The sequence below is a fragment of the Erpetoichthys calabaricus genome, chromosome 7, assembly GCF_900747795.2.
Source record: "Erpetoichthys calabaricus chromosome 7, fErpCal1.3, whole genome shotgun sequence".
NCBI lineage: Eukaryota > Metazoa > Chordata > Cladistia > Polypteriformes > Polypteridae > Erpetoichthys > Erpetoichthys calabaricus.
This window is the reverse complement of record NC_041400.2, coordinates 142,310,716-142,323,818: the sequence shown is the minus strand read 5'-3', so window position 1 is coordinate 142,323,818 and position 13,103 is coordinate 142,310,716. Positions and strand designations below refer to the sequence as shown.

General features: G+C 37.8%; 1 protein-coding gene across 4 annotated transcripts in view; it reads right to left on the bottom strand.

The window, feature by feature from the left end:
• Positions 1 to 282, bottom strand: part of trappc13 (trafficking protein particle complex subunit 13) — a 31,476-nt gene extending 31,194 nt beyond the window's left edge. For 2 of the 4 annotated variants that reach the window (XM_028805476.2, XM_028805478.2), the window contains exon 1: positions 126 to 282. In XM_028805476.2, coding sequence (XP_028661309.1) covers positions 126 to 204 — 79 coding nt within the window. In that variant the 5' untranslated portion in view covers positions 205 to 282. The remainder of the gene's footprint in view (positions 1 to 125) is intronic. The other 2 variants (XM_028805475.2, XM_028805477.2) reach the window with 1 other exon arrangement.
• Positions 283 to 13,103: the final 12,821 nt, after the last annotated feature.

The following is a 13,103-nucleotide window of genomic DNA, read 5'->3' as shown; positions in this document are numbered from 1 at the left end:
CATTTATCTTCTTTTTGAACACACATAAATATAAATTGCCTTATTTGGGCCCATTCTAGAGTAAGAAGCACAGTAAAATACACGACACCTCTTCGACGTGTAATATTTGATAACAAAACACAAACCTTTTAAAGCAAGCAAATGCTCTTGTTTGGCCTGATTGACGTCCATCTTTCCCGACTCAGCTTGAACTTTGACCTGCATTGCAAACCGTCCTACGGCAACCTCACTGGGACAAACCTTCCCTACAACGGCGATCGACAGCGCGCGTCTGTCTTCGACTTCAAACATTTATAACGAGCTTTAAACTAACAAGATCGCAGATTGTGGTTAGCTGGCATATTAGTGCAATAAAGCGACTGAATTTAAAAAAAAAAAAAAAAACAACACTGACTGTAACGGACCGATTTTGGCCTTATTGTGGTGGGTGGATTTATTGAGGGGTGAAAGTGGGTCGGATTTTGTGTTTACATTTTCTGACGGGTAAGGTTGCTAAATGTCCGTCAAAAGGAGGACATCCTCCTTCTTGGTCTAATTTCCTGCTTCCGACAGGCAAAGCAAAAAACATCGACATTGTCCTTTTAGTTCATGGCGTACTGGTGTAGTCGAAGGGATCTGAATTTTTCACAGAGATGTAATCATATTGTGAAATGGAAAGAAATAAAGTTCAGTGAAGTTCTAGGAAGATGCAAAGCTCAGTGGTCAGCAAGCACTGTTTTTTGCTGTTGACTTCCAGCACTCTTAGATATGGCAAGCCAAATTAACATTTAGAGATATCTCAAAATGAATTTTATGATTTCTGGAAATGCATTTTAGATATCTCAAATTGAATTATAGATATCTAAAAATACATCTATTTTAAGATATCTAAAAAGAATTGTATGATACCTCAAACAGATTTCAAGATATCTTGAAGTGATATGCTGTACATTTTCAGATATCTGAAATGCATTTCAATATATCTTAAATGCAATTTGAGATATCTTGAAATATGTTCATGTGCATTTTCAGATATCTCAAATACATTTCAAGATATCTTAAAATACATCTGCAGGCATTTTGAGATATCTGAAATACATTTTCAGATATCTTAAAATAGCTTTCTGCGTATTTCAAGATATCTCAAATACATTTTCAGATATCTTAAAATCACTTCCTGTAAAATTTCTTATACTTTCAATGGAACTTCCTGCCTATTTTAAGATATCTCGAAATGCACAGGAAGTGATTTTGAGATATCATGAAATGTATTTGAGATATCTTGAAATGTGCAGGAAGTTATTTTAAGATATCTTGAAATGTATTTGAGATATCTTGAAATGTGCAGGAAGTCATTTTAAGATATCTTGAAATGTATTTGAGATATCTTGAAATGTGCAGGAAGTTATTTTAAGATATCTTGAAATGTATTTGAGATATCTTGAAATGTGCAGGAAGTCATTTTAAGATATCTGAAAATGCATTTCAGATATCTCTAAATGAATTTTGGATATCTTAAAATGAGAAGGAAGTTATTTTAAGATATCTCAAAATATAATTTAGATATCTTAAAAAGCATTTAAGATATCTTGAAATTCATTGTTGTTTCAGATATCTGAAATACATTTTTAGATATCTAAAATTAATTTCATGATATCTTAAAATGGGTCTCTGCTCTATTTCAGATATCTAAAATGCATTTTAAGATATCTTTAAAAGGACACTCAATTATTTCAAGATATCTCAATAGCATTTTCAGCTATCTACAATACAATTTAAGATATCTCAAATACATTTCCAGATATCTCAAAACGGCTTCCTGTCCATTTTCAGATATCTCAAATACATTTTCAGATATCTCAACATCACTTCCTGCTCATTTCAAGATATCTCAAATACTGTACATTTTAAGATATCTTATAATAAACAAGAAGTCCCATTGAAATAATAGGCAGTTTTACAGTAAATGATTTTGAGATATCTTGAAATGCATTTAAGATATCTTAAAATGCATGAAAGGTCAATTTAAGATATCTGAAAATTCATTTGAGATATCTTGAAATGCAGACACAACTATTTTGAGATATCTGAAACTGTATTTGAGATATCTTGAAATGCATTTGAGATATCCCGAAATGTATTGCAGATATCTTAAAATGTAAAGGAAATTATTTTAAGATATCTCAAAACGAGTTTCAGATATCTTAAAAAGTAAATTACATTTTAAGATATCTGAGATTCATTTTGAGATATCTCTAAATGTTAATTTGGCTTGCCATATAATCACCTCACCAACACCTCTTACAGCAGCAACCTAAGCTTTTCCTAGATGGTCTCCCATCCAGGCATGGTCAGCTTCAGGTGAATTACCTGTTCTGAAAGGCTGGTGGTATGGCTGCTGTCTATACATTAGAGACTTGAGAGCCTAATTTACATTGTTATACTTCCCTGTTCTGCTAATGATCCTTGGAGGCAATATTTTGAATTTAGTGCAGGTTTAAAATAGAAAGCTATGAACAACCTCAATTTACAACACAGTATTGCTTACAGGAAAAGAACTGCGGCAACGTCTGCTGACAGTGAAGGATATACCACCTGCCAACTGATTGTTTTCATCACAAATGCAAGTTGTACACTCCAAGTACCAAAGAAAGTCATGCATGACCATAGAATTGGAAATGCGGGCTACCTCTGCCACGTGATTGGGCTTTGAGTCAATTTCACAGCAACCAGAGGTGCAGCCACACAACATGTAAGACAGGAAAACAGTGGCACTAACACACCGCATGGCTGTAAAGGAAAAAACTTCAGCAACGTCTGCTGACAGTGTAGCATATTGCACAGGCTGACTGATCGTTTTCATCGCACAGATGTCATACACACCTTTAGGGCACAAAAGAGGTGTGAGAATGACCTGAGGTGTTGTATTTCATAAGAAGTGCACGTACCACCTTTCTTTGAGGACCAGAGGTCCAGGTTTTACTATTACTAGTAAAAATAATAAATAATGATAATAATCTCAACATGAAAGGAAAATACATACAAAAACTGACTTAGCACAATAAAATACAACTAATTATTATCATCAAATAAAAATAAAAGCATATTCTTAAAAAATGCATAAGGATAACATCATGTGCATAAGATATTAAATTTAATAATATTTAATAAAATATTTTATTAAAAGCGTGAAGGCTTTTCCTTTACATTCAGTTTTTTTCAAGGTAGCCAATTCCCAATCAGATCAAAGTGTTGCAAGATGTAGTTTCTGTAGTAGTACTGTGTCTTATACTGTTGATGAGAATGAGATATAGAATAGTTAATTCATTCAGGATGAAGCACATTAATAGACGGCCATACACGCAAACTCAAAGTTAAGCTAAATAAATCTCCTTTGAATCAATTACTAGATCTTACCCTATGAAGCAACTTATATCTCACATCAGAAATGAAATAAATCAATTACAAGTAAAAGTGAATTGTATACTCTGAGTAAGAGTGATGTGTTCTGCAGCCCTCCTTCACGCCCTAACTTGAGTTAAGCATGTTTGACACTGTGCTGCAAGTTTATTTGTTATAATCAAGACCAAAAAAAGTTCTCAGTCACATCTAATGCGATTCCCCAACTTGTGCACAATTGCAGTCTGCAGCTTCACTCTGTTGGACATGGTATCCTTCGTGTCCCCAATGTGTCCTCTTATTGGAATACCGAGTAGTCCTGACACGTGGGAGAGTGCAGCCTTCCAGTGAACCACTGCTTTGCTTTTCAGCTAAAAGATGCAGTGCTATACACTCAGCAGACAGTTCTTTAGATCAATACGCTTACACTTGAAATGAAGGCCATCTTTCCCACTACAGAGTAACACTGTTTGAAATAAATGAACGATTCGTATCGCCAGTCTCGGATGACAGGTGGCCAAAACATCGGGTGTACCATTGCGCTTTTTATGTGTGAATCGATAGATCACAAAGGAATACAGGAAAAAAAACAATGTTGTAAATGTGTTTCTTTATTTCAGCATCCCCTTTGCACAGCCGATTCCTGCAGTCAAAAAAAATATTTAGGGCTAATATTTAAAATGTATGTATTTTAAATGCATATGAAATTTCCATTTATTTGGATTATACAGTTTTAAAGTAAGCAAACTAATAAACCAAATGTGGTGTATTTATGAGTCCAACATAAATGAAACAAGAACGAATGAGGTTTATGTAATTGTACTAATAAACCTAATGTCTTTTAAATATAAAATACCTACGCCTATGTATTTATCATGAATACACACAGTGTGTGTCAAATTCGTAGGTACAAGGTTTATGTATTCAATATGAATAAAGCCTATTTGTTTAAAATGCATATCCAGATTCATGTTAATAAATCCATTCTGTTTAAAATTATGCTTAATAACCAGGTAGACCCATCTTACTGACAATGTATCCAACATACATACTTTTTATTAATAAGCCAAATGTATTTTAAATTCATAGCAAAGGTATTTCAAATGTTTATGTTTTTACCCATTCATGTCACAGATAACTACAAAATATAACAAAGACCACCATGTTCCATATTTGACAATTTATTAACACTTTTGGTATGTTGCACTGCAAAATGTCAAAGGCAGCAACACTGATTTTCTGGACTCAGTTCAAATGTTGAAATCTGAATCAAAAGCATTATCACAAGGATCAGGCAAGCAGCTGTGCTCCATTGGTTTTAACACTTTGCTGCTTGCTACATGACAAAAGTGTATAATATATATATATATATAATACACACACACACACACACACACACAAGGGATGTTCAAAAAAAAGCCACACTTTTTTTAACTCTATTTATTAAGAATTTCAAAAAAAATGACATCACTTTTCTTCATATAGTCACCTTCCTTTGCGATGCAACTTTCCCAGCATTGTACCAACTTTTTAATGCCCAATTACTACTCCTCCCGCCTTCGCCGTTTCCAATGAAAATACAAAAGTGCAGAAACATTTTGAACGTCCCTCGTGTGTGTGTGTATATATATATATATATATATATATTGTACCAACCAGACGGGGCTCATGCCCGGCCGGGACGCCCAGGAAGACAGGAGGAGGGCTCATTCCTCCTCCAGACCGCGAGGGGGCATCCGCCCTGGTTGTATTGGGGGCCACCAGTACAGGGCTTGGAAGCCCAACCCTGTAGGGGCCTGTGGTCACCTGCCTGAAGGACCCTGGACCCCAGTACTTCCGCCACACCAGGAAGTGCTGGGGGGAAGAAGAGAGGGAACACCCAGAGTGCTTCCGGGAGGACAGCCGGCATTTCCGCCACACTGGGGCGTGTCCGCGGGATTGCCGGTACACACCTGGAACACATCCGGGTACGGATAAAAGGGGCCGCCTCCCTTCATTCAAGGCTGGAGTCAGGTGGAAGCAGGACAAGGTGATAGAAAGAGAGGAGGAGGCGGTCCGAAGAGGCAGAGTGGTTGGCCTGGACTTTGGGGGAAGATTGGGGTTTGTGGCATCGTAATTGTAAATAATAGTGTAAATAAACGTGTGTTGGGTGACATGAGTGTGTGTGCCTGTCTGTGTCCGAGCCAGTCTCCACAATATATATATATATATATATATGCATCCACTAAACAGTATCATCTCCAGACAGAGGAGCAGCTTCAGCAACAGACTGCTGTCAATGTCCTGCTCCACTGACAGACTGAGGAGATTGTTCCCCCCCCACACTATGCGACTCTTCAATTCCATCCGGGGGGGGGGGGGTAAATGTTAAAATTATACAAATTTATTGTCTGTCAGTATACCTGCATTGTTATCGGCATTGTTATCACTCTTTAATTTAATATTGTTCTTTATCAGTATGCTGCTGCTGGAGTATGTGAATTTCCCCTTGGGATTAATAAAGTATCTATCTATCTATCTATCTATCTATCTATCTATCTATCTATCTATCTATCTATCTATCTATCTATCTATCTATCTATCTATCTATCTATCTATCTATCTATCTATCTATGTATCTATCAATCTATCTATTTAGAATGGATTAGGAGGAGAATGAGAAAAAAATCCTATAAATTTCAGCAGCTTGTTGCTTGACTCAAGCAAATACTACATAAAAACACACGTGCTGTAGCTGCCTTTGCCATTATGGCATGGATTTTCTGCTCTGCAGATCCTCCTTTGACATGGAAAACCTTCATCAGGCCATCAGTTTATCTGTCCAATGAATTTTGATTTAGAGGAGCAGTTGTTGCACACATGAACTCCAGGCTAACCTGAAGGAGAGGAGAAAAGACATAAGATGTATTACACTGAATGCAATTAGTATAAAGATTTGCACCTACATTTCAAACTAATGAGTTAATAAACTTACTTCACTAATTTCAAACAGTGCTGGCCATCTGTTTCACACCGCTGCAATCATTGGCTCCTGAAGAATTTCTTGTCTTCTGTACAAAAGCATATGCTGCATCTTTTCCTTGATCAATGCCTCATTATTCTTTTTTTTAACCTTGGTCAAAACAGCAACCCTTTCCATCTCTAGGGTGTCTGTGGTCTCACCTGTTGGATGGCGTGGACAGAAATTAACCTCTGCCATCTGGGGCTTCTTTATGTTTGCACCTGGTTTACCCTGAACTTTCTGTTTGTTCTTAAATGAGTTGGGTGTCCAGTTCAGCTGAGCTTGGTGCAGAAGTTCATCATCTTGATCTTAATGCACTGCTTCCATCCACAATGTATCTGTGTACATACAGGGATACCAGCATTTACGCCCATAGTAGATATGTTTCAGCCTAAAATGTTTTAGCAAGTCATACATACCTGGTAGATAATGAAATGTTACACAATTTACATGGCCACATTTATATATCTGTAATCTTCTTTTTCTTCGGCTGCTCCAGTTAGGGGTTGCCACAGCGGATCATGTTTTTCCATATCTTTCTGTCTTCTGCATCTTGTTCTGTCACACTCATCACCTGCATGTCCTCTCTCACCATATCAATAAACCTCCTCTTAGGCCTTCCTCTTTTCCTCTTGCCTGGAAGCTCTATCCTTAGCACCCTTCTCCCAATAAACCCAGCATCTCTCCTCTGCACATGTCCAAACCAACGCAATCTCACCTCTCTGACTTTGTCTCCCAACTGTCCAACTTGAGCTGACCCTCTAATGTACTCATTTCTAATCCTGTCCATCCTCGTCACACCCAATGCAAATCTTAGCATTTTTAACTCTGCCACCTCCAGCTCTGTCCCCTGCTTTCTGGTCAGTGCCACCGTCTCCAACCCAAATTCGTAAAGTTTGGGAACTACCTCTCTGGTTAACCCATTCCCGTAATTAATGATGAAGTGCAGGAAGCATCATTTTACGCGCTCCCCAACCCCATCAACAGTTCTCCATTTGTCCTCTTTGCGTTGAATTCTGTGTTCCGACAAAAAGAATATCCGCTTTGAGTGCGCGCGAGAAAATAAGATGGCTAATAACATCGCCGATGAAAAAGTCCATTGCCCTTTTTTAATTACTAACTAGTTTTAATTTCTAATACGTTGAGTGCTGGCTAATGAAAAAGCTGACTTGCTAAAGTTGGCTGATATTTATTGGAACTGTGTGCAAGTTGATTAGCTACAGCAGACAAGGCAAACATATTTACTTATTGAATTTGATTATCAATATATTAGTTGTACAAAAATAACATGCACATACATTAATAAGTGGCAAATTAAATACAATAAGTGCAGATGTAACTTACCATTCATAATTAGGTAGCAGTAGAAGCTGTAGGTTGGATGGCGGCAAAAACTCTTACGTCAGTTCCGATTTGAAATGATACCATTTCCCGAAATGTATATGTAACCCAATCTCATACATTTTAACTCATTGAATCTTGCTTGTTTCACTGGTAGACATATTTAAAAAAATTTACATGCATTTTAACTCATTAAATTTAATTATTTTTACAATTAAGAAATGTATGCTGATTTTAAGTAGTTTGAATAAATACATTTTGAAAATCTTAATATTAAAATAAAATCAAAAAGAACAAAATACTTAATAAAAAATACACCATGATTCTGTTGATGTCACCCTACTTGAGCTGAAATGTAGAGTTATAGGGCCTGTCATATTTAATGATGGCAACTGCTGAATCTTGCAACCTCTGACAGTGTTGAAACTATACGACTAGGAATCGCTGGGAGTGACTGATGGCATGATTCCCACATATAAAGCATTTTTATTACAACTCCAAGTGTCCTATTTACGCCACAAAAGTATCACAACTCTGTCTCATTATGACAGACGATCAGAGACAACTTTATTAGGTAGCCAGACTAAATGGGCACTTACTTAGTTACATGCTGAGTTCAGCCACAGTCTCAGCTAAGCTCTTGTCGGCCCCAAAGTCCAATGAACTGCACCTCTGTGCAGTCAAAACCTTTCACCTTCCTTCTTTTCTTGTAGCCATTTCTCTTCTTCCCCGTTTGTGGGAACTGCGTACATTCCAGTTCAGTTCTCTGTCTCCATCGTGTCCGGCACACACACGGGTCCACCTCTGTGTCCGGCAACTCGACACCATTAAGTCAAATCAGACTGGTTTTGCCTTAGTTAGTCACAGAGCCCTATGAGTGGGGTGCTCGGGGTGCCCAAGTCCCAATTCGAGGGGGTGAGAGATGAACACTCGGTTTCAGTTGTTTCAGTGAACAGGTGTCAGCAGGGCCGGATTTAGATGAAAAGAGGCCCTAGGCTATTCCACTTATGAGGCCCTTTCACCTTCCATTTTTAAGTTTGTAAATTACATGAGAGATAATAAAATTTTGCTAACAATTTGAATGTAGGCCCCTCTTGATCTTGAGGCCCTAGGCTGAAGCCTAGTTAGCCTATAGGAAAATCCAGCCCTGGGTGTCAGCACTGTTCTATTAGGAAAAAAACAGAAAGGATAATAAAAAATAATAAAGGAAGAAGAAGTAACGGAAGATTGTGGTACACTGGCAGAATGCAATGCAAGGTAGAAGCATGGTCGGTGTATTCAAAAGATGCCCCTCATAGCAATTCTTAAAAAAATAGACGTATATGTACTTTAATGAACGTGTTTTGTATAATAAACAGCAAGTAACAAAAATGATCGGACTGAAAATTGCTTCTTGACAATGGGTAAATCTGACAATTTTTTCTTGGTGAGAATTTTCCTGGGATTCTGGAGGGCACGTTTAAGAGCGCTGGATAGGAAGCATTTGGTTTTAAGTGCTACTGCTATTAAGGCGGTCGAATATCAGTTGCATATGAATGAGAAAAGCAAAAAATAAATTTGAGATAGGAAGTACTGATAGACAACGATATCACACTACCCTAATTTCTTAATCCTGATGTTAGCATCCAGTAACAAAGTATTTCAAGTACCTGCAATTGCTTCGTTTTGTAATGATGGAAATGAGTTGTTCTTGTATCTACCAGGTTTTAATTGTCACCCCATATACATGTAATATGCGATAGCATAAGTTATTCTCACAAATAAACTTACTTTCTTAATTTAATCTGAAATGCAACAAAATCAAATAGCCATGTGTATTTACCCATGAGTCCATCTTCACAGTCTTCAACTGCCAATGGAAACAAGGATACATTAGCAGGATTACATTAGTCTCTTCGCACTTTGGGACAGGGTTTTAACTTCATAACTGAAATGATATTTATGTTTACTGCATAGGAAGTGCATAACCTTTAAGAAGGTGTTTACTTAACATAAACACTGAGAAAAGGGTTGATCGTTTTAGTCTTTCGCGCTTCAGCATGTCGGCCGCAGCTCAGATGTCATAACTCTTGCTTCTATTCAGTTCAATCCTGTGGCGCTCTGTTGGGCAAAAGCAAATTCTTTTTTCTTTAATCAGTTGTGGACACGCTCTCTCAAAGATGCGCTGTGGATCGCATGTAACATGGCCTTTATCTGGCTTGTAATCCCACCCTATCCTGAAAATCAAATACACCCCATCTTGGCTTGACCCAGCGCTGCACCTGTGTAAAAGTCCATGAAATAATCAAGAGAAAGTCTAACCCCAGTGTCTCTTCCGCTGGGCGTTGTGCTTTTAAGATAACGACCTGGATTCAATCAATTTTTCTTTAAACTGCTAATGTCTCAAATGAATGTTTCTGGGAAACGTAACGTTGAAGCAAAGCAGTGCCATTCTGCAGTAATCCTGCAGAGCTCCTGGACTTTTTCAAAAGACGAAAGGAAGAGACATTGGAGCTTCACACTTGAGATCGGTCTTTAAAGCGCCGTCCTGACAGTCCCAACCTCCCTCATCAGCTGTGGTGCGCGCTATAGCATGGAAGCCGCTTCTGTTGTCACACCTGAAAGAGATTCGCGCGACAGAACAGAATTCAACACAAACAATAGGGATGTGGTCATGTGACAAAAATAGTACCCAATACAAACAATAGGGACACGTTTAAAAACAGTTGCGTGCGTCAAAAAATAATCGTGCGTGACAAAATTGAACCTCCTGTTAATGCACACCAGCCGCGTCAACAAAAAAAAAATGGGTGCCGGAAATTCAAAAGACCTTCTATAGTACTAGGGTGTTGTACCGTGTTAGCCATTATGAATGTAGAGAAAAGCCAAGCAAAATGACACCTTTTATTGGCTAACTAGAAAGATTACAATATGCAAGCTTTCGAGGCAACTCAGGCCCCTTCTTCAGGCAAGATAATCTTGCCTGAAGAAGGGGCCTGAGTTGCCTCGAAAGCTTGCATATTGTAATCTTTCTAGTTAGCCAATAAAAGGTGTCATTTTGCTTGGCTTTTCTCTAAAGACCTTCTAGTAATCTTCACTTGCGCCAGTAGGAATGGTTGTATGGAGGATGATGTATGATTGGCAGGCCCACATGTGTACAGGTGCCATGACATAACTAAGTAGCTAATTCAGAGTTTTCTCTCAGGCTGTGCCAGTTACTCCTGCTCTTTTCTGTCTTCAGTGCATCAGGGTTTCAAAAACACTAACACTAAACACTGAATTTGTTGTAGCTTTTGAAGGCTCTTGTTGGGTGTCCTGATGAGGAGTGCATTACAATAGTCCAGTCTGGATGAGACAAAGGCATGAACCAGCTTTTCAGCATCACAGAGGGAGAGGTAGGGATGGGGGTTGGCTATGTTTCGGAGATGAAGGAATGCAATTTTACAAAAGTGATGGATATGTGTATCAAATGGTAGATGGGAGTCTAACTTGACACCCAGATTTGTAACAGAAGGGGAGAGGGTAAAGGTACAGTCAGAAAAGGAAGTACAATTTACAGAGGAACGAAGTTGATGGGGGTTGCCAATTAAAAGAGCTTCAGTTTTGGTGCTGTTCAGCTTGAGGAAGTTCTTGGACATCCAGGCCTCAATCTCATCCAAGCAAGAGGAAAGAGTTGATGGAGGTGTAAGAGAAGTCGAATCCAGTCTCACATAGAGCTGCGTATCATCAGCATAGCAATGGAATGAAACTCCATGCTTGCAGATAATGTGACCCAGGGGTAGCATATAGATACTAAAGGAGGTAGGCCCAAGGACTGATCCTTGTGGGACCCCACAGGTGACAGTGTGGGTATGAGATTTAGCATTCCCCCAAGGCCACATACTCAGCCCTATCTGTAAGATAGGACTCGAACCATTCCAAAGCAATGCCAGAAAGTCCAATTATATAGTGAAGATGATGAAGGAGAATATTATGTCCGTGAACTTGTTTTAAATGCTATCTCACTGCCTTGTCTTGCGTGACGTTAAAGTGTCTCTTGCGGGACGTGACATTGTCTTCGCGTGACGTTAAAGTGTCTCTCGTGGGACGTCAAATTGTCTTCCAAGAAGATCACATCTCGTCTCCCTGATCTCCCTCCCAGGATTTTTTTTATAATAGAGAGATTAGATAACATCATACTTTAGTGGTAGGATACGAATTATACCAGCATGTATTAAAGATGTTAGTTGAATCGACTTTCACGTGCTGTGCAATATTAAGCGCTCTTAGAAAGTATTAAACAACAAGCAGGTCCGTTTGTGTAGCATATTGTTACAGGGCTGTTCGGAATACTCAATTCGGAATAGTAAATCAACAGATTCAGCTGTCGATTATTTTTTATAATAAGTATTATTATATGTACTGTAATTGTCCGTTGTTGAGTATAATTGACTATAGCTATGTGTAATGGATCGTGATCAAATATCAGTGATCGCGATTAAGTACTTAGAATTGCCATGTATATCATGTATATGCAAACCTATCAGTAACCTGGTATTTTAGATACCAAAATATATTTCAGAAAGACAGTGAAGAGAGATTGAGCCAATATAAAGTGATTTTCCGCTGAAAAGTGGAAAAAGAGCACAAGTTAGGGTTAGACAAACATAGTTAATAGTGGCTATACTATTTTTTCAAGTATAGTAATGTTACTAGTCAAAGGTTTGAATACACTTAGGTCACTTTTAGATCTTTTTTCATAGTTCTGTATATATATTTACAATACATAACAGAAAATTTTAACAAGTAGCTACAAACAAAGATCAAGTTTTAAATCAATATTCAATTAAGTATGTTTAAAGGTGGTTCTCGTGCAGAGGTGCCACCGATAAAAGATTCTCTATCTTAAAATGCTTCCTACATTGGTTCCATATTCTGAGTGAGTAAAGCACTTTTGGGTTATTAGTATATTGGCGATAATTTGCATTTATTGGGGCACAAAGCAAGGGATATAAAGATGAACTGCAGGATTCTATTTCTATATTCTATACCCTAATTTCGCTCTTTGGATATGTGGATGTTTTGAATTCCAAATAAATGTGGTTATGGTTGAATCTAATTTCTTAAAGAACGATTTATTGATGTATATTGGAATATTTTGAAATAAAAAGAAAAGCTTAGGGAGGAAATTCATCTTAACAACGTTAATTCTTCCAGCTAAAGTGAGATGAAGGGTTGACCACCTATGCAAGTCTTGCTTGATTTTTTCCATACAGACAGCAACATTTTGTTGATAAAGAGCTTTATGTTTACTTGTGATGTTTACCCCTAGATATTTGAACTGATCTGCGATGATAAAAGGGAAGGTTTCCAATCTAATATTGTGTGCTTGAGAATTCACTGGAAAGATCACACTTTTAGTCAA